We start from the raw sequence: 25,118 nt of genomic DNA on the forward strand, positions 1-25,118 counted from the left end.
CAAGTCAAAATGATCTTCCTCTTTCTATAAAACATATCGTATACCAAATGTAACCAGAAAACTCTGAAATTCTATTGTAAATATGAATGATTAGTATTTCACATTCACATTTCAAAGTTTACAGGTAATCAAAGTAGTTGCTATCATAATTCATCTCAATATGGAAATAAAGATAATTAAACATAACTCCTAAATAGTTGTGTACATAACCTGAGTACTGGTAATATGTCAGTCAACATACAATGAGCCCAAATGAAAATTCACAGATACTAGACAGACGGGTAATGTTATATTGTGAAGGATTTTAGGCTGTTCCATAAGATGTGGGTTGGACATGGCAACAAACGTTGATGATCAATCAGACAATTTCCGACTAAACTGTACTATAAATATAAATAACTCATTTCCACAAGGTCAAATCTTCATTATAATTGGTACATGTGAAGATAGCACCCTGAAGCTATACATTGGTCACTTCCTGGATTCGTCTCAGCGCCAACCAGTGGCAACCTTTTTTTTTTTTTAGATTGTTAGCCACTGGAAGAAAGATTTGTGCATGTACGAAAGAACCACAGCTCATGTTCATTTGTGCATAGCAGTCACACAGTTTGTGCAGGTTGACACACTGGTGTTTCTCAGGTGTGTGGTGAGCGACACTGCAGAGTACAGCGCCGTAGCCAGCAACGCGTACGGCACAGCAACAAGCACGGCCACCGTGACTGTCAGGAGTAAGTCTCTACCTCACCGTCTGTATGCTTGTTGTCTTGTTTCTGCTGTGTTTCAAACATCATGCCAGTCACCCTGCCGTCTCTTCAATGATGACTTTCATGTTTGTGCAGGAGCAGCTGGAGGCGGCTGGTCCAGCCAGATCGGACTAGGTGAGAGGCCACACACATGAAATCTCTGAAATGGAAGGTGTTGATTTAGATGTTATTAGTCTTCTTCCCATTCTGGAAGGATCGTTCTCTGTCTGCCAATCAACACACTGCACTGTGTCTAGCCCCCTTAGCTAGCCTACCACTGCTCTTGTTGCCCAAGTGAAAGCGTGCCCAACTGTTATGTACCCAACCAAAGTGCTTCAGCTGAACTAGTTACCACAAAACCTCTGGTCATCGTATAAAAAAGCTCATATTGACTACTTCTATTTAGCTTTGGTTGTTTCGATCACCACCCAAAGCTTCTTCCTGCTTTGTGCCTGCCAGTGCCCCACCTGACCGATATCCATCCCACTAAACTGGAGGTCACCCTGGTGGATTGTTTTCCTGTAACCTTTGGTGTGGAGGGCGAGTCCGCCAGTCTGCTGTGTTCCATGGTGGTGGTCCCCGACCTCCCCAACATACCCCCTGTGGTGCAGTGGTACAGAGACGGTAGGTGATTTTGTCTTTCTAATAATCCAATAAACGCAGATGTTAGGGGTCACACTGTGCTCCATCGTGCTGTCTGACAGATAAACCTCTGAAGCCCAGTCATCTGGCTGAGATGTCGGCGGGTGGGGGCGTGGCTCGTCTCGTCCTGCCTCACTTGGCTAAGGATGACGAGGGTCTCTACACGCTCCGCATCTACAGCAAGGACGGGACCGCCGAGCACTGCGCGTACCTCTTTGTCTCAGGTAGTACCTGATCACGAGATGCGGGGCCCACTTTGTTGTTGTTCACATTTGTGTTAATAAAACACTTTAAAACCAATCCAGTGTAGGATCAATATGTGCTAAGAAGTTAAATATAATTGACTACATACAAAATCGACATGTCCTCTAAAAATGTTTACCTAAAACCATATTTGACTTTGATTTTGTCTCAGCTCACTTTTGTTTAAAAAATATCAGAATATATATTTTATATCGATATTCAACCTAAATATATCGGGATATGAGTTTTGGTCCATATCGCCCAGCCCTATTCTACAGTAAATGTTTTGACTGACTGAAACAGCATTGAAGGGTTAGATATTGCTCTCAGGCCTTTGCTCTTCTTCCTTAGATGCCACCACTCCTGTAGCCGGGGCTCCTGGTGCCCCGATGAGTGTCAAGGCATATGACATCAACTCTGATTATGTTCTGGTTGTCTGGAAACCCCCCAACACTGTCAATGAGGCTGCAATCACCGGATACTTTGTGGACAGGTCAGTGTGCACACATTGGACTCTTCACAAGTCATGTGACACTGCTAGCTAATATGTACTTTCGAGATTCAAGAAGCTTTAGTGTCAGTTGTACAGTTATGTGGCAGGCATACAGTGATAATGTTTCTTTGACTTGGCCCACAGAGCAGCAGAATAAGAATGCAGGAATTTAAGAAAATGGATAAAAGCATGCAAACAGCCTCTTAGTTTTCCACTGCTGATGTCATCATTGGGTGTGTAGGTGTGAGGCCGGTAGCGACACCTGGGTCCAGTGCAACGATGCCCCTGTCAAAGTCTGCAAATACCCGGTGCACGGCCTGATGGTTGGCCACTGCTACTATTTCCGCGTCAGAGCCGTGAACAGCGCCGGCATCAGCAGGCCGTCTCGCAAGTCAGAGAAAGTGACTGCCCTGGACCCCGCCGAGAATGAGAGGCTGCAAGGTAGCCATGAAGGTAAATACAGAAGTCCTGTTGGAGCATCTCATCACGGTTCTGCTCTTTCACTACCCAACAGTGATTAAAAGGGAAGGGAAGTACGACATTGTGATCAGGAATGATGACCTAGAAGGTACAGTAACCTAGTTTGTCTTCTGGTAGCTGCTGTGTATCACCCTCAAACTCGACCTCAAACCCAACCTCAAACCCAACTTCAAACCCAACCTCAAACCCCGACCTCAAACCCAACCTCAAAACCCAACCTCAAACCCAACCTCAGACTCAACCTCACACCCAACCTTAATCCCGCCTCAAACCTAACCTTAGACCAACCTCAAACCCAACTTCAAATCAGCCTTAGCCCGTGTGAAACTTCAGCTTAATAGGACCCAATACTAACAAATATAACACGTCCCTCTGCGGGACCTAATCGGAACACACTCCCTTAACTAATGTACTGTTAATTTGTGCTTTCACACCCAAATGGAATCGTCTTAGTTTATAATGGCCATTTTGCACATGGTAATAACAGTAATAACAATAAATATTATGAAGACTTTTAATTACGTTAATGTTAAAATTTGGAAAGTAGACAACATGGTAGCTAAACATTGTTTTCGTCAATTCTGTAAGCCCTATATGTACTGTACATATACAGTTGTGTGAAAAAGTATTTTTTGCATGCAACAAATTTAAATATGAGTCAATGACCACCCAACTGAACACAAAATACAGTTTTTAAATGACACTTTTTATTATTAAGGGAGAAAAAAATCCAAACCTACATGGTCCTGTGTGAAAAAGTGATTGCCCCCTTGTTAAAACACAACTTAACTGAGATTAATTGAGATCTATCAGTCTGGTAAAGGTTATAAAGCCATTTCTAAAGCTTTGGGACTCCAGCGAACCACAGTGAGACCCATTATCCACAAATGCGACGACTCATCCAAGAGGTAACAAAAGATCTCACAAGAACATCCAAAGAACTGCAGACCTTACTTGCCTCAGTTAAGGACAGTGTTCATGAGTCCACCATTAGAAAGACACTGGGCAAAAACGGAGAGTTCCAAGATGAAAACCCCTGCTGAACAAAAAGAACATTAAGGCTCATCTCAATTTTGCCAGAAAACATCTTGATGATCCCCAAGACCTTTGGGAAAATACTCTGTGGTCTGATGAGACAAAAGTTTAACTTTTTGGAAGGTGTGTTTCCTGTTACCGTTAAAGTAACGCCGCATTTCAGAAAGAGAACATCATACCAACAGTAAAATATGGTGGTGGTAGTGTGATGGTCTGGGGCTGTTTTGCTGCTTCAGGACCTGGAAGACTTGCTGTGATAAATGGAACCGTGAATTCTGCTGTCTACCAAAAAATCCTGAAGGAGAATGTCCGGCCATCTGTTGGTGACCTCAAGCTGAAACCAACTTGGGTTCTGCAGCAGGACAATGATCCAAAACACACCAGCAAGTCCACCTCTGAATGGCTGAAGAAAAACAAAATGAAGACTTTGGAGTGGCCTAGTCAACGTCCTAACCTGAGTCCTATTAAGATGCTGTGGCATGACCTTAAAAAGGCGCTTCATGCTGGAAAACCCTCCAATGTGGCTGAATGACAACAATTCTGCAAAGATGAGTGGGCCAAAATTCCTCCACAGCGCTGTAAGAGACTCATTGCAAGTTATCACAAACGCTTGATTGCAGTTGTTGCTGCAAAGGGTGGCCCAACCAGTTACACTGGTTTACAGATTTTCCAAAAAATATCTCCTTCTGAGATAAAACATGTCACCCTTGGTCAATTTTGGGCTGCTGAACAAGAATATGACCATCAAAAAAAATCCTACTTGCTAAAATTGGAAAGACATGCCAGGTTCTTCATTACATAGTAACGTACAAGGAGCAATACACAATGTGACATGTCCCCATACACTTTATGTCCATACAGTCACAAGATTATGAAGAGTCAACTAGGCACTTCTTGTGAAGTGAATATAGATTCTGTATTCAACATTATGTCGCCTACCTTCATTGCCAATTGTGGGCATATGGTATACCACCGAGGTGGTGTATCTTTAAAACAAGAGCTAATAAGCATTTTTAAACATCATTTTCGGACTCGGTGACCCAAAATTAGCCAAGAATGACTACTTTCATTTCAGTAGCATTTTGGGTGTAGACCAGTGCTATTAGGTTTAGGGGGGCAATCACTTTTTGCCACAGGGAATAATAAAATGTTTCATTTAAAAGCTGCATTTTTTGTTAATTTTATGTTGTCATTCACTAATATTTAAATTTGTCTGATGATCTGAAACATTTAAGTGCTACAAACATGCAAAAAAAAAAAAGAAATCAGAAAGGGGGAAAACACTTTTTCACACCACTGTATATGTAGGTTTGGTATCATAACTGACATGCTGTTTGTTCTAACTGGAGTTAATTTATGGTTAAATTGACTAAAATGTACTTGTTCAATATTTTAATTAAACCGTTTAAGAGTTTTGAAGTGTGTTGGGTGTCTCAGTCTCACCTATACAGTAGTCTTGAACTTTAACACACTAGCTGCTCTGTGCACTTGATACATCTGCATGGTTCATTCTCAAACCAGGCTATGTAACTATTCCGGGGGAGCCCACCGACGTTCACGCGTCCGAGATTTTCAAATCGTATGTCGTGCTCAGCTGGAAGCCTCCCAGCCCCCGCGGACGACATCCCCTGTGGTACGTCATCGAGAAGGTGTGTGTGTGTCACCTTCACCGCTCAGTTTTTTTCATACATGTGGCTCAACATCAGATGTCAGTGTCCTGTCAGATTTGGGCTGTGCAGGATTTATTTTGCTCCTCAATGTTGATGACGTCGCGCTTGTTATGTCCGATTCTCCTGCAGTGCTTAGCAGGCACTGGAGTGTGGCAGCGGATCAACACAGCAGTCAAACTGCACTCTCCTCGTTACCCAGTTTTTGATTTGCAAGATGGCCAAAAGTACCAGTTCCGAGTCTGTTCGGTCAACATGTACGGCTCCAGCGAGGCCTCCGCGCCTTCTGAGCCCATCCAAAAGGTTGACCTGGATGGTAAGGGCCCAACATGACCATATCCGTTACTAGAACATCATGTACCTATGTCCTATAATGTACATTATGTTCAATGTGGAAAAAAATGTATGTTGCAGGTTGTGAGTTGTCTTTTGGTACGTATGTATCTTTACCTCAACTGGATGCTTTTATTCACCGCTCACATCTTTCACTTCCAACACTTCAACTCATCCACTCAAAAAAGTGGTTTTGGTGTGCCATCCTCCTCAGTCCACAGTCCTGCTTCTGTGGGCTAGCATTAGCTGCAGCGGCATGTTGGTTTTAAGACCACTTCACACACTTTTTTACTTATAGTGGCCGTTTCACAGCAGCTGTCACTTTAATGGCAATCAAGTTCAACATGTTCACATTTGTGTTTCTTGATCTTGATCTTTATCCAGTATCCCACTGCATTGTCTAAAATACATTTTCCATCCATCCATCCATTTTCTGTACCGCTTGTCTTCACTAGGGTAGCGGTATGTTGGAGCCTATGCCAGCTGTGTTTGGGTGAGAGGCGGTGTACACCCTGGACAAGTCGGCAGCCATTTTCATAGGTTAAATTTCTATAAATGGCGAAATAATGTTTGTAATCTTATAAAATATATTATCAGATATACACTACTCACAAAAAGTTAGGGCTTTTGAAATTTCAGGAGGATCCTAAAATGCACTATAACCTTTTATAGGTGAACTTAATTTGACCCTCTGTAAACTTTTGAATGCACATGTTCAGCTGTTCAGTGTTTCAGTACTTTTTGTACAACTTGCTGTTCTCTAACAAGGAGCTGAATGGCAAAATTCTCAACTGGTGACTTTTTCACAGAAAGGCAGACAACAGGGGTCACCAACCCATCGATCATGATTGACCAGCTGAACTTTGGGACTTTGCCGGTCCATCACGAAAATTTTAGGAAAAATAAATGCATTATCACCTCAGTGCCCTCCCCTCACGGAGAGTGACCAACAGGTATGCATTTTGACCACTGAACATGCCCATACACCTCACCGCTTTCTAGGTACGTGCCTCGCCAGCCCCAGCCCTGAGCCCAGTCCCCAAAACCCAGCCAGAGTTACCAGTGCACACTACCCCGGAACGCTTTGCCCCATAACAAGCGTTGCCTTATGTGAAATCTTCGAGCTGCGGTGACATGAATCATTCAGGCTGAGCATCTAGGGGGTAGAGTAGGGTAAGAGCACCTAGGTTTATGGCCGAGAATAGGGATCTTGGGCTCAAAATGGTTGGTGACCGCTGGCATATAGTATGCCTTTCTGTGACTCTTCCTGTCTCTGTATCTCTGTTGCAACCAGCTGATGACACTCCGTGACACTAGCGTCATTAGTTTGGCTAATCATTTTTCCCCTCATTTAACAAACAGGTGTCCCGTCTGCTCCTGGCCAGGTCGTGGCCACCCGGAACACCAAGTCGTCTGTATTTGTCCAATGGGAGGCGCCCAAACACACGCAGGGCCTGATGGGATACTACATTGACGGCCGCATTGTCGGGACCAAGGAGTGGTTCCCATGTAACCACAAACCCTTCAAACACAACAGGTGATTATGAAAATTAATTCTAATAGAATTAATGATGTACAGTTGTAACAGTAAATTATAACCTCAATGTGCGTTTCAGGTTTGTTGTGCATGGCCTGACGCCTGGTGAGAGCTACGTGTTTCGAGTCCAAGCCGTTAACGTCTTCGGCCTCAGCGATGAATCTCAGGAATCGTCTCCCATTGAAGTGGAGTCAGCCCTCGGTGAGCGCGACGTTGCCTTGACCTTGAACCACTGACAACTTTATTCATTGTTAACTCATCAAGAATTAAACATGTTCAGAGGTATTCTACTATTTCATTGTTCTGCCAGGTGGGGGGGTTCAGTGTGGTATGTATTGGATCATTGTGTCTCCTTCACACCACCTCCTTGACATCATTTTTTATCACGAGTGTTCCAACTGACATCTTTTTAACAGAGGCTTGTGTGGTCCTCCTCTGATTCACCAACAGTCTACATATATATGCATACGCTTTCCCGTAATGTGTGGAGCAGGTGTGCACAAGTACTGTGGGCCACCTGTAAATATCTACCGTTTAATTGTGAAACAGCCACGCCCAGTGCCCCCTATGGCATCTGCATGCTGAGCTGTGACGGCTCCTCCATGACCGTGGCCTGGAAGAGCCCCAAACGCTGCGGCGGCTCCAAAATCAACGCCTACTACGTGGACAAGCGCAACGCCGACACACTGGTCTGGCAGGAGGTCAACCTGAGTGCCATCATGGATAGAGTCTGCACTGTGAGCGACAGGAACATCTCGTCATGTGCGCCGTCATTCTGATGTGCTTGTGTCTAACGATGTGTCACCGTCTTCAGGTGGACAACCTGACTGATGGAACCTTCTATGAGTTTAAGGTTCAGGCTGCCAATATAGCAGGCGTGGGCGTGCCCTCGGCTCCCAGCCTCCCAATGAAATGTGAAGCTTGGAACATGGAGCAGCCAGGTACGGCCATAATTGACTGCCTTCATTGGTCATTCATCAGCACTGTGTTGTGAACTTTTTTCTTCACCGAAGGTCCAGCTTACGACCTGACCTTCAGTGAGGTCAGGAGTCACTCCCTGGTCCTCGTATGGAAAGCTCCGGTCTACACGGGAGCGAGCGCTACCTCCGGCTACTTTGTGGACATGGCCAAGAAGGGTTCCTCTGAATTTGTCACTCTGAATCAGGACGCCATCACTCATCGCTACTTGCAGGTCAGACAAAAGCCTTACACTAGTTCCACCGCTTTAGCCACTTCAAATATTTTGATACCCTCCACAATTTTGCAACATGTCTTTGCCGTCAATGTCCTGCAGGTGACTGATCTGGAGGAGGGTGAGTCATACGTGTTCAGAGTCCGTGCTGTCAACGCACACGGTATTGGTAAGCCTTCCATGGTGACAGAGGCTGTCTGCGCCAGACCTCCTCCAGGTAAGACTTTTGTTTGGCTTTGGAGGACTAGTGTAAAAAGCTCAGTAGGTCATCTGACCTCATTCATGTCACTAGGCACCAAGGAGATTGTGGCCGGCGTAGACGAGGAGACGGGTGACATCTTCCTGTCTCTCGAAGCCTCCGATATCAGCGCCACCTCTGAATTTGTGTGGTCCAAGAACTATAAGCCCATTGGTGAATGTCCTCGTATCGCTATCACGACAAAGGGCCGCACGTAAGTTTGCCATTCTTGTCTCATGATTTCTAGTGAATGTGGAAGCAGCACGGATTAAAAATGACTCATAAATGTTTTCAGCTCCAAACTGAGTTTCATCAACCCTGATAAAGACGACTTGGGCCGTTACTCTGTGGTCGTCACTGACACCGACGGAGTGTCTGCCAGTCACACTCTCACTGAGGACGGTAAGCTAGCAGCGTGCAGGCTGTTTTGTGTGGTTTGCTGTTTGCTAAGAGTTTTGCTCACGTTGCTGCTCTTCCTCTCCAGCATTGAACACCATGCTGGAGCTCAGCCACGCCATCAGGAACCCCAGTGAGTGTCACACTTGTCCATCAGATGGCGCCACGTCAGCACCAACTAACCTGCTGGCCTTTGTTCCTGTGCAGTTGTTCCTCTGAAGCATGGACTCAACTACGAGGTCTTGGAGAAAGGTCACGTGCGTTTCTGGGTGCAGGCCGTGAAGATTTCGCCCTCGCTGTCTTATAGATTTGTTGTCAACGACAAGGAAGTGACCAGTGGCGAGGTAACGTTCATTTGTTATTGGATCTTTGCACAAAGATCAACTGTAAGAAAAAGGTGTTTGCTGATTGGTTGCAGGGCCACAAGATGAGTCATGATGTAGCCACAGGCATCATCCAGATGACTGTGGATAATTTCACCAGAGCCAGCGAGGGCACGTACACAGTCCAGATCCACGACGGCAAGGCCAAAGCACAGAGCTCCCTGGTCCTGGTCGGAGATGGTAAACTTCCTCCACACTCACATGAGATGTCTTTCCACCTAGCCCAGAGCTAAAAGTGCAACTGTACACATCACAGTCACGAAGATATCTGCATGGTTTACATTTAAACAATTATCTTTTAAACGGGCCCTAACCTACATTTTCAACTTTTCAGACTTATATATATATATATGTTTAAAATCTTGTACTCTTATTCTACATGATTTGAAAGTGCCATTTCATAATTTTTATGCCACTCCTAAATCTTGTGGACAGTCGGGTACGGGAACTTCACCACATTTCCACAAGATCTTGTGAATTTCTTGTGTTACAACTTTAGGAAGTCCAGGTATGGCAACTTGAGCAGGTGACAAGAGGTTACCGCCGACCACTTGAAAATGGCAGTCAAATTGTTTTTTTCAGATGTAAGAATTGTGTACCGGAATAAAGCAGCAATGGAAAGATTTTTGGTTTTCCGGGGAGCTAAAGAGCTACCTCGTGGTTACTGCTCCTCTGCTCGCGCCACTTCACTGACAGTTTTTTGTCAATAAGGGACATTTTCACGTCTGGTTCTCCAATTGTTTGCTGATAACCATTAGCACTTAACCACTTGAGGGGGGCAAGTCTCTATGCAGCCCTGAGCGGTGCCATGGGGTGGGGGGCTGAAGCTGACCCTCGACCCCTGACCAGTCACAACAGATGTGGTCAAGTGTGGTCAAGGGAAGAGGCTGCCAAATCTGAGAGTTTTGGCCAAGAGGAGAAGAAGGCAGATTTACCCTGTGCACAACGTTCAGCTCTGTGTTTTATTAAAAGAAACTTATTATTGTGCCTCACTGGGATCCAATATCATTTTAAAAGCCCCGAAATGAGAATCCATAGTCTCTTTTTTTTGACTCAACATTTTTGGCTTTCTGCTTCCAGTCTTCCTCGCTGCCCTGAAGGAGGCAGAGTTTCAGAGGAGAGAGTACATCAGGAAGCAAGGTACCATGTTTGCCTGTTAGAAGAATATTAAATAAAAGATGTAAGCGTATTATAGTTGGAAATGATATGTTGATGTTGCTGTTCTTGGCGTTTGTCTCTTCAGGTGCACATTTCTCTGAGTATCTGACCTTCAATGTCACTGAGGACTGTACCGTGATGCTGGCCTGCAAGGTCTTACATATTCTGCACATTCCATCTTCTGTTTCCCCTCTGCCGCTATTCCGGCCAGCATCTGTGTCGTGTTTCAGCTAGCCAACATGAAGAAGGAGACCACCTTCCACTGGTACAAAGAGGACGATGAGATTGTTCCAGAAATTCCCCCCAATGTCATGTCGGGAGCCTGCGCTCTTCCCATCCCGTTGGTGAGCTGCTGAGCGCCATCGCCAAGTTACTGCTGGCATGCATTGATTGTTATTGTTTGCTAAACCTGGGAACGTTGCAGTTCTCCAGAAAGGATCAGGGCGTCTACAAGGCTGTGATCGGCGACGAGCGTGGAAAGGACACCTCCACGTTTGACATTTCAGGGCAAGGTAGTTCCTGTTTATGTAACTCTTCATCAGCTTCATCGCGCACCATGTTTGACGTATGTTTGTGTCTTTGATTGACAGTCTTTGATGACATCATCAACGCCATCGCCAAAATTGCTGGTAGGTCTCATTAACGTCTCGACTCAGTCAGCCAGCGTACAAGATACAACTACTCTACTGTACGATATCCGATGTTTACATGTTTACCATATACAATATGTACCATGAATAGTATGTACCATTGCATTATATCCTATTACCGTAGTATTTAATGGACTGTATATCCCAGGAGCATTATTTACCACTGCTCTACATACTAGTACATACTTGTGCAGTATACTGTATACCCTGCACCTTATTTACATAAGTGTGATGTTTGTTTCAGGTGAGTCAGCCTCAGACCTGGTGATCCAGTGCACTCCAGAGGGCATCCGTCTGCAATGCTACATGAACTACTACACGGAGGAGATGAAGACCGTGTGGAAACACAGGTATGTTGTCTTGGACTCCAGCAGGTTCATGTGAAATACTTACTGACCGACATGTTTGCTGCTAAAGCCACCTGTTCTAACTTGTTGACTAATTGACTCCTGAGCTCATCTAGTATACCAACATGACACTTCCACCATTACAATAACTTCATACAAGTTTTCAACTTTCCAAACACATTTTTGCGGTCTTTAAGCCTCGCCTCCCAAAGAAAGTCTGCCCTAAGTGGCCAGGCCATCCATCTCATGAGCCATTCTTTATTGGCATATCTTCTCTGACCTTACTTCACCTTCAAGCACATTAACTGCAGCACATATTGATACAGGCAAACTACCAAAATAGATCCATCCATTTTCTATGCCGCTTGTACTCATTAGGGTCACGGGCAAGTGGAGCCTATTCCAGCTGACATTAGGTGAGAGGTGGGGTACACCCTGGACTGGTCGCCAGCAGGGCACATATGTAAAACCATTCATACTCGCATTCACACCTACGGACAATTAACCTCACATGCATGTTTTTGGAATGTGGGAGGAAGCTGGAGCACCCAAGGAGAACATGCAAACTCCACACAGAAATGTTCCAACAGAGATTCAAACTGTCAAGCTCTTGACTGTGCGGCCAACATGCTAACCACAAGTCCACCGTGCGGCTCTGCAAAATAAAAACTGATCGAAGCTGACAAGTTTGTGCTGACATCAGGTGTTCGTAGAGTTTGAGAGGGCAGGAACACACCTGTTGTGTCAACTGTAAGACTGACACAAATGTATGAATATGTACATGTGAACATAAAGGCGTGGTGTTGCCCCCTGCAGGGAGAGCAAGATTGCCTCCTCTGAGAAGATGAGGATCGGTGGCACGGCCGAGATGGCCTGGATGCAAATCTGCGACCCCTCGGACAAGGAGAAGGGTCTCTACACCATTGAGATCTGTGACGGCGTGAAGACACACTCCAGAACCTTTGACCTCTCTGGACAAGGCACGGCTGTTGAGCACATTTGCTTTTTCATTTAGAAGTTGCAATTTAATGACCTGACATCTCTCCTCTGCAGCCTACACCGACGCCTACGAGGAGTACCTAAGACTGAAGTGAGTAATTTCTTTCAGACTTTAATGTCAATATTTATAATGTATTCACTACTTGTTTTATTCAAACCAACTCCTTTCTGCTCCTTTAGGGCAGCTGCCTTTGCAGAGAAAAGTGAGTATCACTGCTTTTATGGAATACTAGAAGGTCACAAATTGTCTGTTCATAATTGTGGTACTAAAGCCCAGTAGTGAGTACACATGTGCTTGTGTCCCCTCAGACCGCGGCAGAGTGATGGGTGGTCTGCCTGATGTGGTCACCATCATGGAGGAGAAGGTGGGTGCACACTGTGCTCACACCATGACTGTAGGCAATGTTGGCTTCAGGTGGAGCTCAAGTTCACCGGCAGCATTCCACTGAGACCGGAGCTGCAATGGGAAACAAACATGCCACGCCCTCTTAATGTTGCGTGAAGTCGTGTAGAAGCAGATGTGGACATGCAGAGCACATCAGCTTCATTCCACTAAATGAAACATGCATGCATTAAAACACAATTAGAAACACACTACCAAGTGGAGTCATTATTTGGGTAGAGGTTCACGTAGCTAGTTGTCTGTACAGGGTGTAAGCTGTGTTCCTGTTGTAATCCTGAACAAGAAAAGTGGTATACAGTGTTCCCTTGTTACGGTTCACCTTTTGCAGATTTGCTGTTTCGTTGATTTCAAGTGCAATTTTGCATATATTTTTTTTAACAGCATATGAACGCGCATTATGTTGTGTGTCCTTGTGGTGTAATAGAGCGATCTATCGGTGCTCTGTTGTATGTGTATGTTATTGTATTTACTACTGCTACCAGTAGAGGGTGTTGTATATGCATGTGACAGTTGAAGACGTGTGCAGCTCCACCTCGTCTCAGTGTGTTTATGTGCCTGTACGAGCATATTAGGAACCAACAGTAGACAATAGCCGGCTAAATATAGAGCCACAACAATCCTTATTAAGGAGAACCCGCCCATTGGGTTCTGTGTCTTGATTGGCTGTTGGCAATTGTCAATCAATCTCCTTTGTGCCATTTCCTGTTGTGGTCAGTAGTCGCTAGCAAACTAGCTAACTGTGTGAGCTGCTTGCTAACCGCCAATAAACAATAGAAGAAGAAGAAGAAACTAACCGGCTAAATGAATCTTCGATTCAAGGAGTAGGACGAGGAGGAGGGAGCAATATGTTTTAACAAGGATACAAAAACGCTACAGCCGAAAGGCGCCAGGACAAGTCATGGTCAGAAGAGTGAATACGTGTGAGTCACTTAATAATTTATTGTGTCCAGCCTAGTAGATTGATCATTAAAATTCAAACGAAATTAGAATTTTGAGCGTGTTTTAACAAGAGAGAAATGTGGGAAAATGTTAATGCCTGTCTGATAAAAGTGTGTACAGTGTATGGTGAGGGATTTTACATCCTTAAAAAATTATAATAATTGTAAACAAATAAAGTTGGCTACTTTGCGTATTTCACTTATTGCGGTCAATTTTGGGAAACTATCACCCACAATAAACGAGGAAACGTACCCCTTGCAGTATGCAAGCAAATTGGTACGTGGAAACATTTACTTTCCAAGATGATAAGTAAATATTCTCAGTCATTTTAATATTAAGCCAGACATTAAAATGGAATATGTGGGCTACTACTAGTTTCCCCAAGGACACAATAACCTGTGGCACAGCTGCATCAAAATCATAGCAGTTGGGTTACATTCTACTTTTGGAGAATTGTCAACACATACAGTATGAGTGAGGGGGTACTCATGGTATGACAAAAAGGCAAAAGACAAAAAGTTGGGAAACACTGGTATAGATAATATATGCGTTAAATGGCTGCAGGAGTTAAATGACCTCAGATTACAGCCAATTAGCATGCTAGCAGCTGCTCACGTGTCAACACCTCAGTGCTTGCGCTGCTTGTGATGCTGCAGGATTGTCTGATTCCAGATGTTGTCCAAATGTCACACACTGAAACATTCAATGACCTTTGACTTCTTGTAGTCCCTGAGCCTGACCTGCACCGTGTGGGGCGAGCCGACTCCCGAGGTCACCTGGTTCAAGAATGAACAGGAAGTGGCCTCCAACGAGCACACCAAGATCACGTTTGACGGTGGTAAGTTTGCCAGCCTGGTCATAAACCAAGTGACGCCCGAAGACTCCGGCAAGTACAGCATCAACGTGCGCAACAAGTATGGCGGAGAGTTTGTCGAGATCACCGTCAGCGTTTACAGGCACGGCGAGCAGATCCCCGAGGCCAAACTGGGGCAGCCCAAAATGGCCACGCCCTCTGTCACACCTGGGCTTCCCAAGTCCCCCGCCCCCTCTCCCAAGACGCCCACCCCTTCTAAGGCCCAGACCCCAGCGTTGTCCATGAAAAGCCCAACCCCCGCCTCGACCGCAAAATCTCCAACCCCGGCCCTGAAATCTCCAACCCCCGCCCCAAAATCTCCGACCCCAGCCCCTAAATCTCCAACCCCAGCTCTGAAGTCTCCAACCCCGGTTCCAAAATCTCCAACCCCGGCTCCAAAATCTCCAACCCCTACCCCAAAATCTCCAGGCTTCAAGTCTCCAACCCCTTTGGCTAAGTCCCCAACTCCATCCCCCAAGTCGCCAACACCCACTCCAGCCCCAAAGTCCCCGACCCCCACACCGGCTCGCAGCATCAAGTCGCCCACCCCACCCAGATTCATGAAGTCTCCAACCCCACCCAGGAAGTAAGCGACGGCGAGTGAGCGAGTTTTAGCATGAGTGCGAAAGTTGCCGTTGAAAGTTGTTGCTGTGAAAGTTAAAAACGTAAAAACTGAACTTTTACGGTGGCTGCTAGCAAAACGCAGATGTTTCCGAGATGTTTCCGTGACGTTATTAAAAGCTGCACCTTTCACTACGTTGTGTTAGTGGAATGCCTTAAATCATTGTGGGGGGGGGGGTAACTAAATGTGGCTGTTAGAAAACTCAATTTGTCTCATTTTTGTTTTATCATCCCAAGTAGTCAGCTGACATGAAATGAGCATGAATGCTTAAGAGAATGTTTGACACATTAGCGTAGCAAACACCAGATTATTTTCCTCTTTTACCTCTGGGATGGTTTTGTCTTTTGGGGGGGATGTGTGAACACAAATATTGACTTCTTGCTTTTCCCCTCAATAAATGATCACTGTATCAACGTGGTCTTTGTGCGTCGTGTCGTGTCGTCTCTGAGTCTGCTGGCTGAACAAACCTGCTTCTCGCCTGCAGGTGAGCCTGAGTAGGCGGGGATTGTTACTTTGTGTATAAGTGTGTGTGTGTGTGTGTGTGTGTGTTTGTGTGTGTGTGTGTAGCAGGTACAACAGGCTGATCCACACCTCAGACGCAGGTCTCGATGCAGGACTTCACATCACGACTCTCCAAGTCCCTTCAGTAAAGTTGAGCCCGGTCGGGCTGAAACAGGACGTAAGTCTGTTTTTCACCTCGAGGACGAGTTCACGATGCAGCGGGACGTGTGACTGAGTAAGACTCTCCTCATGTTTACCTGCACTCAACAGACTGGTTCTCACAACTTTGCTTAACGTATTAGCTGCCCTCCCAGCTCAACGTTCACCTTCAAGAAAGAAGTGGACAAATGAGAAGAATCGTGTAGGAGCAAGGAGGACTATGGCCATCATTGATCTGATAATGATGGGAATGGATCTTCGTCATCCAAAGACGATATGAAGGAACATCAGGTTGACTTGTAGCCTTGAAGGTATGGATGTGTCAACTTTTTTAAAATTGGAGGAATGGACTTGAGTAAAAGGGTCCAAGTGTCGAGCTTGAGGTCACTGACGTGGTTCTGGTTGCTCCAACTCGTCTTCCACTTGTTCTCAGACGTCATGGTGTCCAATGAGTCCAATTTGTCGTGTATATCGTCACTGAAGGACGACGAGGGTCTGCTCTACATCCAGCCGCACTACAAAGAGTCATACCGTCTTGCCATCTACGCTCTGCTGTGCGGCGGGAAAGCCGCATATGAGGACTTCCTGCAGGCCGAGCAGATCAGCCATTTCCTGTCGGAGGAGGAGATCCTCTTCATTTTGGAAAATGCAGAGGTGCCCGTTGTGGAGGATGACATGGAGGGGAGGCGGGTGGGCGGAGTCGAGCCGAACCCGTCTACCTACTTTCCTGTGGAGTCGGACGAGGAGGTGCCGGACCTGGACCTGGGCTGGCCAGAGGTCACGCTGGACGACCTTGACACCAGCATCAGCCTGCTGTTCCACCCCCCGAGACCCAACACGCCCACCATCAAGGAGGTGGTGCGCAAGCAGATCCAGGAGGCCAAGCAGGTGAGCACAAGTTCAGGCTGCATCTTGGTGTGCAGCTTCATGTTAGCAATTTGTGCTTGAATCTGCCGTATGTTGTCACCATGGTAACATAAATAAGACTCACCGTGGTGAAAACATTGTGATGCTTTTCTGTTTATGCACAATGCACACTTTTTTGTCCTTGGTGAATGAGGACCAAACTTTGGCTTCCATAGGTGTCTGATTTAAGCTTTATTCAGGTCAAGCAAAATGCTGAACTAATGTCTTATTTTGCTACATAAAGGGAAAACAAATACCTGGATCCTCATCAAAAGGTTTTCTTGGCTCGCAGCTCGGTTGTGGTTTTGTGAAACAAATCATTGATGACTGATTCAGTGTAGCTCCTCACTATGATGATGTCACAACATTTAATGATAAACTGATAAAATTAAACGTGCTTGATAGCAAATGTTCACATACTGACTGAACTACTTGCACTTCAAAAGTGAAAGAGCTTTACTGTCTCCAGGTTGTTGCTATAGCAATGGACGTCTTCACTGACGTTGACATTTTCAAGGAGGTCATTGGTGTCACACTGCGGGGGGTGGTGGTCTACATCCTCCTGGACGAGGCCCAGTTTGGCAGCTTCCACGCCATGTCACAGAGAGTGGGCGTCAACATCCAGGACCTCAAGGTGCCAGTCCTCCTACTACATATCCTACAGCAGTAAGGCAGCCTGAATCCAACAACAAGGCAGTCTAAAGGAAATGACAGGATACGCTCACTAAAGCCTGGTTCATGCGTCTACATCAAGGTGCCAGTGTATGCTACACAAGCTTGCTCCTCCCCCTCCAAACCTTTAATTAGTAGTAGCTGGTGCCAGTGGAAATAACTTGATAAACCTCATTCCCTGACGTCTGGACATCGAGTTGACAGCTCAGGCTTTGCTCGATGCTGAATGCTCTCAAAGCTCAATCTTCAGACCCTGGTTCGAGAACGCGGGGCTGGCTAGACCACACAGGTTACACGTGCACCTCCAAAAAAATCTAACTTAGTGGGAGCGGGCCTTATTGGTTACTTTTTAGTACATATTTATTTCCTGTGTGTATAGAACTCATTCAGATCAACATTTGTAATAAAAACTGTAATAAAAGTGTTGTAACACATTAATTAGTTCCAGCGCCAAAAACACTCCCCATCTCTAACTACCATTGTTCACTAGCAACAATGGAAGCTAACAAGTAGTCAACAAGTGTTATGGTTGCTCACCGGATGATGCTCTCGGCGTTTTGCTCGACGAAAATTGTCAGGTACAGGCTCAGCCCAGACGTGGAACTTTGAAAGGATCAAAACGGCGTGGGAAGGGACGTGATAAAGTAAAATACTGTACAACAACATGGTAAAAACACAAACCTCTAGTGTTAAGTCATTTGTTAGTTGCATTCATCATTATGCAGCTCAAACGTGTCGGAATGCCATTCCACATTAAAACAAGAATGCTGCAGTCTTGGTCACGTGACCACATCCGTGAAATACCAGCATGATACATCATTCTCAAAAGCCGTGGCGCCCATTACGCCGATCGCAAACTACCGGTCGATCGCAAAAATAATGTGGGTCAATCACATAAACGTCACTTTGTTTAAGTCATATGTCATTTCACTGAGCCGACATTAAGGTCCCCTCCTAATTTGCTGTTGGTCCCCCGCAGCAAAGACTGAGTGGTGAACAGACGTCTCAAGCGACAAACGGAGATGCAACTTTCGTCATCATTATTCTGATTACAGATTAACTCAGCAGTAAGATGCCTGTATCTGTCTCAAAGGTTATCCGTTCACTTGTAGCGGCTAGTTATGTAGAAAAATAGAGAATTGTTTGATGGCGTTGCTTCGTGTTCTGAACTCCACTATAGAAATGCGTTTTCAACACCGGTTGTTACACTATTATTTCATGATTAATTTGAAAATGTGCCCATTGCTGAAACCTTTTTAATATGTTGCCTTGACTTCGGCTGCATTGAGTTTTGTGTCATCCTCTTCAATTCTTGTATATCTGTTATGTTTGATAGCAAATGCTAGCCGGACTAATACATGAACAGTGTGCCTCATGAACGCTATGTAGCTATTTTGACTGACATATTATATACTGTATATTATACACTCAGGTTATGTACACGACTATTACGGAAATATGTGTAGTTTATCTTTATTGCCATATTGAACTGAATTGTGAATTATATATATATATACATATATATATAACGTTCGCTCCTCTACGTCCTGTGAGCAGCAGGGTCAGAGTTCACACTGACGCTGTCTTTTGTGAGCCACGCCAAAGGCGGTCGCTCGTTTCAGCATAGCTGGATTTTCCTGTCGAGCTGCATCGGCTCAAACTGAACAGAACAAACAAACAAGAAGACGAGACAAGACGTCGTCAGCCATTTGAGCGTGTGCTAACAGCTCGGCCTTGTTAGGAAGACTTCCTGCAAAAAACACTGACAATGACCTCCACCAAAGCCCAACAAGTTGCATTCCTTCATAGATACACACCTCGTGTATGACTGAATAGTCTTTAACATTCAGGCAGGAAAATGTTTACAACTTAACTCAACAAAAAACGTCCAAAAAAATCCTTTATTTTAAAATGTAAAATGTTTTTCCTAGATTATGGCTTTTGTCTTGTAATCCTGCTAATTAACAAAGCAACATAAAGTCTTGGTAAAAGAGTGTGTTACATTACTTCCTCTTTTGTGTCTCCATCAGAACATCCGGGTCCGCACAGTGCGAGGTCAGCAGTATCACTGTCAGTCCGGAATGAAATTCCACGGCAGTTTGGAGCAGAGGTTCATCCTGGTGGACTGTAGAACTGTTTTATATGGAACATACAGGTGAGTTGAGACCTCTTTAACACTTCCTGTTGCTACAGAAGGTAACCAAACTATCCAGCTGGTCTAACAAAGTGACTCTAAAAAGGTGACTGTGCTCCTCGCTCTTGCTTTCTCCCCAGCTACACATGGTCCTTTGAGAAGATCAACCTGAGCATGGTCCTGGTGGTCACGGGTCAGCTCGTTTGCTCTTACGACGAGGAGTTTCGCCGGCTTTACGCTCGTTCCAGCATTCCTGAGGCTCTCTACAAGGAGTACAAGTCGTCAATGGAGTACCTGCTGGACGGCGTGGCCTTGCGCAGTCCAAATTCCAGCCAGCTGTCCCTGCATCAAATTCACATGAGATCCAGAGGCATGCACGGGCTGAGGAGTGCTCAGGAGGACCGCTTTGGGAATGCTGTCGGGATGGCCAGGGGCCTAAGCATGCAGGACCACCTGCATCAGTCCCATTTTACAGACATGGGCCACATGGTGAGGGGACACAGTTTTGGTGCAGAGTTTCAGAGATTAAACCCAGTGACCCGGCTGAAGATGGGAACTAAAGACATCGTAGTGCCCGTTACTCCTGACAGGCCCTCTTCTAGTATGCTCGTTCCCAACAGGATGTCTCACCAACACATTAGACACCAGAGTCGCTACGGTCCAGACCACACGCTTATCCCGTTTAACTCTGAGACGTCCCTTCACAGGTGGAAAATGGACACGTACCTGAATAGCAATGTGAATCTTGATGCATCATGTGATGTCCTGTCCCCAGTGACCTCGCCATACAGCAGCCGTACAGGCCTGAATGAGCACCAGCCCCACATGATTCACAGTAGGCCCAGGGACATCAAGTCAAGGTTGGAAGAAATCCGGCAAAAGAGACTCAGTTTACAGGAATACAACAATCTCAGGCAGAGCCAAGAGTCTCTGAGGTCTATGTACCAAAGTCTGGATCGACCCAAGTTCAAGTCCTCTTTAACACAGAATGTGGAGGGTATGAGCAGCCTGGAACAAACCAATCATAGAGAATCTGGGCCCAGCAAGGAAGATGACAGTCACTGCTCTAGGTCGTACTTTGACATCCAGACAGCTCCAGAAATAAAGACAACGACGGCATACGACTGGCACGAGCCTCTTTCCAGGACCTCTTCAGCCACCCATCTGGACGAGAAGCTCAAAGAACCATCCCTCAAGTACCACAGTGGTCTCCAACGTCCCAGAACAATGGAGTCTTTGATTGAAATTCCTGAGGAGAAGGAAGGTTCAAGTAATCTTATCAACAGTTATGATGGTGTTAGGCTCAACGACAGAATAGAAGACGAGAAGAAGGTGAGCACACCTCAAGCAGAGGTAACCACAGGAAACAATGACTCCTTGGCTAAGCAGTCTGGATCTGCTACTGCTCAAGAAAAAAATAAGTCACTTCGTAGCACGGCGGAAACAGCCCCACAGATCTTAACTACGTCTGCCTCGGAAGTGAAAACTCATCAGACAGAAAAGGATGTGATGCCTCAGAGGAAGAACTCCATGAGGACGAAAAGCTCAGAAGAAAAGAAGGCCTCCAAAAAGGAGGATAAGTCACTCCAAAGAAAGGCCTCCTTGAAGTCGCAGAATTCTTCTGGGTGTCGAGCGTCCCCCACTGGAAAACCGTCCACTGCAGAGCACCAAGCAAGCCAGAACTCTATCAACAGGTCATCAGAGTCCGAGAAGCCAAAGTCCTCCTTCAACTTTTCGAGATTATCTTCTCACCGCTCCAGCAAACGGAAAACAAACCAAGCGGCCGAGCAGGAGCAAGGCTCACAAAACGATCTGGAAGAGCAGGAAATGACGGCCTACGAAAGCCGTAGGGAGAAGGCCTACAGTCGCTACGAGTACCTGCTGCGTTCTAGCGTGCCTCTGGACAAAGCAAAGAACGATTCCTCTTATCCAACATATGGCACAGCACAAGGTGGCGCCGAAAAAAAACTGGGAAGATTCATGCAGAGAGTTGGAAATCTCATAGGCAAGAATAAGTAGATGATGCTGATGCTAACCTTTAGTTATACTGAAGATCTGAAGGTTTGCTCAGATGTTATTCAACATGTATATTTTCTACAGATTAACCTCCTTATTTACTGTATATGTGCTTTCTTATCTGTACAAAGTAAAAAGAAAATGAAGACTTCACACTGGCACAGCAGCAAATACAAACTTTAACTTCACATTTTTGCATGGAGGGCCACTTCACCTTTATTTTGAAAATATCACAATAGCCATAACATCAGTTTTAAAAAGAAATCCTATTCAAGCATCATTCAAGTCTCATGCTTTGTTTGACAGGTGAAAATCATTAGATAAAATACTCCAAGCACTTGTTCCTCTCGTCGTCCAATTCCTGGGTCTCTATCTCAAACTTTTTCATGGCAATGAAGTACTGGACAAAGGGCTCCCCAAGGGCACTGCGGATGATGTGGTCCTCGCCCAGTGCCTCCAGAGCATCTTCCAGCTTCACAGGGATGGCAAAGTCCTTCTGCTGATTTGGTGCTTTGTGGAAACCGCTCTCCACGCTCAGGTTGCGTCTGATCCCATCCAGTCCGGCGGCGGCAGTAGCTGCCAGCACAACGTAAGGGTTGGCCATGGCCGAGCCCAGCTTGTTATCGATGTGGGTCTCCCGCCCACCATGGCTCTTGATGTTGAAGGAGCTGCTATTGTCGTTGCAGCCGCAGGTGGCATAAAGCATCCGCTTGGGGTCTTTGATGGTCTTGGCGATGTGGCTGCGGCATCCCAGGCCCGGTGACATCAAGCAGCTGAGGGCGGCCGAGTGCGTCAGGAGACCAGCCAGCCATTTGCGGCCAATGTCAGACAGGTCGCCTGCCTTCTCCCCACTTTGGAAGAGGCTGCGGCGGCCGTTAGCATCCCACAAGCTGTGGGACAGCACGCCTGCATTGTAGAGGCCATCATCGGTGAAGAAGCTAGCAATGTAGCTGTGCTTGCGAGCCATTTCCTTGATGCCGGTGCGGAAGGTGAAGGCGCTGTCTGCGGCTGCGATCCCAAACTCTGGCCGCAGGTTAATCTCCATCTGACCAGGCCCACTGGCCGAAGCCATGCTGTCAATGTCGGCACCCATGCAGTACATACTGTCCACCAACTGCTGGAAGAAAGGCAGGTCGTGGTTGCTCAGTAGGGTAGTGGCAGGAAACAGGAGTGTCTTGGGTCCAATCCGGTCTGGCGCTCCCAGGACGCAGCACTCGTAGGTAAAGGAGGCGTGCAGGGAGAAGCCCAGGCTTTGGAGCTGGCCTAGAAGCTGCTTGGCGATGAGGCGAGGCGATGTGCGAAGGGGATTTCCTGTCACCGTGCAGGGGTCGCAGATGACCCTGGCAGTCTGTTCAGCCCAGGGTAGGATCCTGAATGTGGAAAGGTCAGGGATCAGGAGGATGTCGCTGCTGAAGTTGGCAGCATTAGCATGATCCACTTCGTTACTCTTCGGACTCAGTGTAAGCTCCAAGTAGCTCCTTGGCATCGCCACTCCATACACGGCCTTTTCCTGGAAAAACACATTGTTTCTATCAAGTACCATCTATATGGATGGATGTACTCTATGAGGGACATGGTAGTGTAGTGGTTGACATAGATTACATTTGTGCAGCTGGCATGGGATCAAGTCCCACTCAGTGGCCTATTCACATTGCTCTCTGAGTGACAGGTCACCTGTGCCGATGAACAATGGATACATGAATAAATGAATGGATGAAGTGATTACATGGAAGAAGCGGACAGGCACAGTCTTGGATCTGGACACTCCATGTAGGTCTGTGGCCTCAAAGCGCACAAAGTTGATGTTCTCTCTGGCGATCTGTTGCTTGATCTGCTCCATGGTGGAGATGAACCTTTGATTCCCTGAGATGTCTATGGCCTCGTTTCCGTTTTCTGTGAACGAAGAGTTTGAAGAAATTAATATGAACTAAACTGGTAGCTTAGTTTGTTCCAAATCTAGTGTCTTGTCATTTATCATCAACAGTGGACTAAAGGTATCAGTGATAAATCTGTCAGCACTGACCTGAGTGAAGAGCTTTAGTCTCCCCACAGGAACCGCTGCTGTCGCATTTGTGAGTCCGGAATTCCGGCTGCCTTTTTGTGTTGGTCTCAGCCGTGAACGAGCTGGATGAATCCATGGAGGGAGGCGGCTGAATAGAAGTGCTCTCTGTGGATGTGGGCCCCTTTCTGGAAGCATCGGGTTGAGGTTTGAAGGTCCTGAATGCTCTCTGTGGGTTAACGTCGTCCTGCTGCATGCTAGGCCGAGCCCACCCGCCACGGCCACCACCGTGCGGGTAAGAGTTAAGGCCCCCCGGAGGGTTGTGTGCAGTACTGTCCCTCAGCAGGGTCTTCAGCTCCTCTACAGTCTGCCTGGCTAGTCCTGCCTCACCATACCGACCCCTATTTTGAGGGTTAGCTTCCTGTATCCAGTCCTCCAGGTCTGGTTTGTCCATCCCATGGTCATAAAATGGCTCAGTGGACTTGGGACGTAGAGATCCAACCGAGGCGACGGAGAGGTCTGGAGGTGGGATGGAGCTACAGGGAGCTTGGATGATGTTGGGTCCTCGTCTGGTCACCCAATCTACAGGAGGAATGTATTTTCCCGTCACCCTCACTCCCTTCCTGCTCTCCATGCTCATCCCTGTGCCATCTATTTGGTCTTTTCTCCTACACAGACCCTGGAAGACATGACATGACACATGACCATCACAAGAGGGCACATGGAAAATGTTAGCAAGATGTTAGCTAAATAAAAAGTCAGTTAAAGCAAGTTAAAAAGAGGAAATGTTACCTCGGACTCTTCCGACTCATTCATTTGTGCTCTTTCATCAACACTATTTTGGACTTTGATGGCCTTCATGTGAGATCCTCACTGGCACATTAATTTTTATACACAATTGCTACAATGGTGACCCGCTACAAACTTCCATTTGCTCCCTGCCTTTCCGGCACAACACAATCCTCTACATCCGGCTGTGAACTGACATCTGCCAGCTGGCGCTGTCGTTCAATCTGGAAAGTATCAAAGCTTTGAGCTAATTGGCTGAGGGCGCCGACCATTCGGGGCCCTTTGTGTCACTGCAGAGCAAAAGTGCTGAGCCCAGCGACTGTTTGTCTTTCCAGAAAGTTGGGATTCTGTATGGAGACAACAGGAAAGCACCAGAAGCATACAAAGCAACTTTTATACATGTGACAGCTTGAGTCACCCTTGCATTCATTCAGATTAACTTTTCATAATTACATGACAAAAATTAATACCTACTAATATCTACATTTACACTGTAGTTGCTTGTAAAACATGAACTGGTATCATTCATATTGCATTTTATTTATTATATTTTTTACAATAAACTAACACAGATTTTAGTCATGTTGTA

General features: G+C 46.0%; 3 protein-coding genes across 10 annotated transcripts in view; 2 read left to right on the forward strand and 1 right to left on the reverse strand.

The window, feature by feature from the left end:
- Positions 1-15,753, forward strand: part of myom2a (myomesin 2a) — a 48,345-nt gene extending 32,592 nt beyond the window's left edge. For 6 of the 7 annotated variants that reach the window (XM_054778141.1, XM_054778142.1, XM_054778143.1 and 3 more), the window contains 32 exons: positions 640-728; positions 840-878; positions 1,203-1,367; positions 1,448-1,609; positions 1,980-2,121; positions 2,363-2,562; positions 2,636-2,689; positions 5,158-5,285; positions 5,436-5,619; positions 6,999-7,173; positions 7,253-7,374; positions 7,484-7,501; positions 7,723-7,910; positions 7,988-8,114; positions 8,187-8,365; positions 8,468-8,582; positions 8,658-8,817; positions 8,899-9,005; positions 9,088-9,132; positions 9,207-9,343; positions 9,418-9,562; positions 10,463-10,522; positions 10,626-10,693; positions 10,771-10,884; positions 10,965-11,052; positions 11,131-11,169; positions 11,435-11,540; positions 12,354-12,517; positions 12,591-12,627; positions 12,717-12,739; positions 12,846-12,901; positions 14,605-15,753. In XM_054778141.1, coding sequence (XP_054634116.1) covers positions 640-728; positions 840-878; positions 1,203-1,367; positions 1,448-1,609; positions 1,980-2,121; positions 2,363-2,562; positions 2,636-2,689; positions 5,158-5,285; positions 5,436-5,619; positions 6,999-7,173; positions 7,253-7,374; positions 7,484-7,501; positions 7,723-7,910; positions 7,988-8,114; positions 8,187-8,365; positions 8,468-8,582; positions 8,658-8,817; positions 8,899-9,005; positions 9,088-9,132; positions 9,207-9,343; positions 9,418-9,562; positions 10,463-10,522; positions 10,626-10,693; positions 10,771-10,884; positions 10,965-11,052; positions 11,131-11,169; positions 11,435-11,540; positions 12,354-12,517; positions 12,591-12,627; positions 12,717-12,739; positions 12,846-12,901; positions 14,605-15,321 — 4,153 coding nt within the window. In that variant the 3' untranslated portion in view covers positions 15,322-15,753. Of the gene's footprint in view, positions 1-639; positions 729-839; positions 879-1,202; positions 1,368-1,447; positions 1,610-1,979; positions 2,122-2,362; positions 2,575-2,635; positions 2,690-5,157; positions 5,286-5,435; positions 5,620-6,998; positions 7,174-7,252; positions 7,375-7,483; positions 7,502-7,722; positions 7,911-7,987; positions 8,115-8,186; positions 8,366-8,467; positions 8,583-8,657; positions 8,818-8,898; positions 9,006-9,087; positions 9,133-9,206; positions 9,344-9,417; positions 9,563-10,462; positions 10,523-10,625; positions 10,694-10,770; positions 10,885-10,964; positions 11,053-11,130; positions 11,170-11,434; positions 11,541-12,353; positions 12,518-12,590; positions 12,628-12,716; positions 12,740-12,845; positions 12,902-14,604 lie in introns of all 7 variants that reach the window. The other variant, XM_054778148.1, reaches the window with a different exon arrangement.
- A 173-nt stretch (positions 15,754-15,926) lies between these two features.
- Positions 15,927-24,911, forward strand: LOC129183321 (protein FAM83B-like). 2 transcript variants are annotated; one of them, XM_054780427.1, is made up of 6 exons: positions 15,927-16,089; positions 16,157-16,324; positions 16,447-16,901; positions 17,389-17,553; positions 19,622-19,746; positions 19,866-24,911. In XM_054780427.1, the coding sequence occupies exons 3-6, from the start codon at positions 16,452-16,454 to the stop codon at positions 21,742-21,744; spliced, it is 2,619 nt and encodes an 872-aa protein (XP_054636402.1). In that variant the 5' UTR covers positions 15,927-16,089; positions 16,157-16,324; positions 16,447-16,451; the 3' UTR covers positions 21,745-24,911. The 2 variants fall into 2 exon arrangements, with proteins under 2 accessions (XP_054636402.1, XP_054636404.1); XM_054780429.1 differs by having other exon boundaries at positions 16,169-16,324.
- Positions 21,912-24,718, reverse strand: lgsn (lengsin, lens protein with glutamine synthetase domain). Its single transcript, XM_054780430.1, has 4 exons — positions 24,533-24,718; positions 23,765-24,419; positions 23,468-23,634; positions 21,912-23,251 (listed from the first exon to the last, which is right to left on the reverse strand). The coding sequence occupies exons 1-4, from the start codon at positions 24,599-24,601 to the stop codon at positions 22,058-22,060; spliced, it is 2,085 nt and encodes a 694-aa protein (XP_054636405.1). The 5' UTR covers positions 24,602-24,718; the 3' UTR covers positions 21,912-22,057.
- Positions 24,912-25,118: the final 207 nt, after the last annotated feature.

The sequence above is a fragment of the Dunckerocampus dactyliophorus genome, chromosome 6, assembly GCF_027744805.1.
Source record: "Dunckerocampus dactyliophorus isolate RoL2022-P2 chromosome 6, RoL_Ddac_1.1, whole genome shotgun sequence".
NCBI lineage: Eukaryota > Metazoa > Chordata > Actinopteri > Syngnathiformes > Syngnathidae > Dunckerocampus > Dunckerocampus dactyliophorus.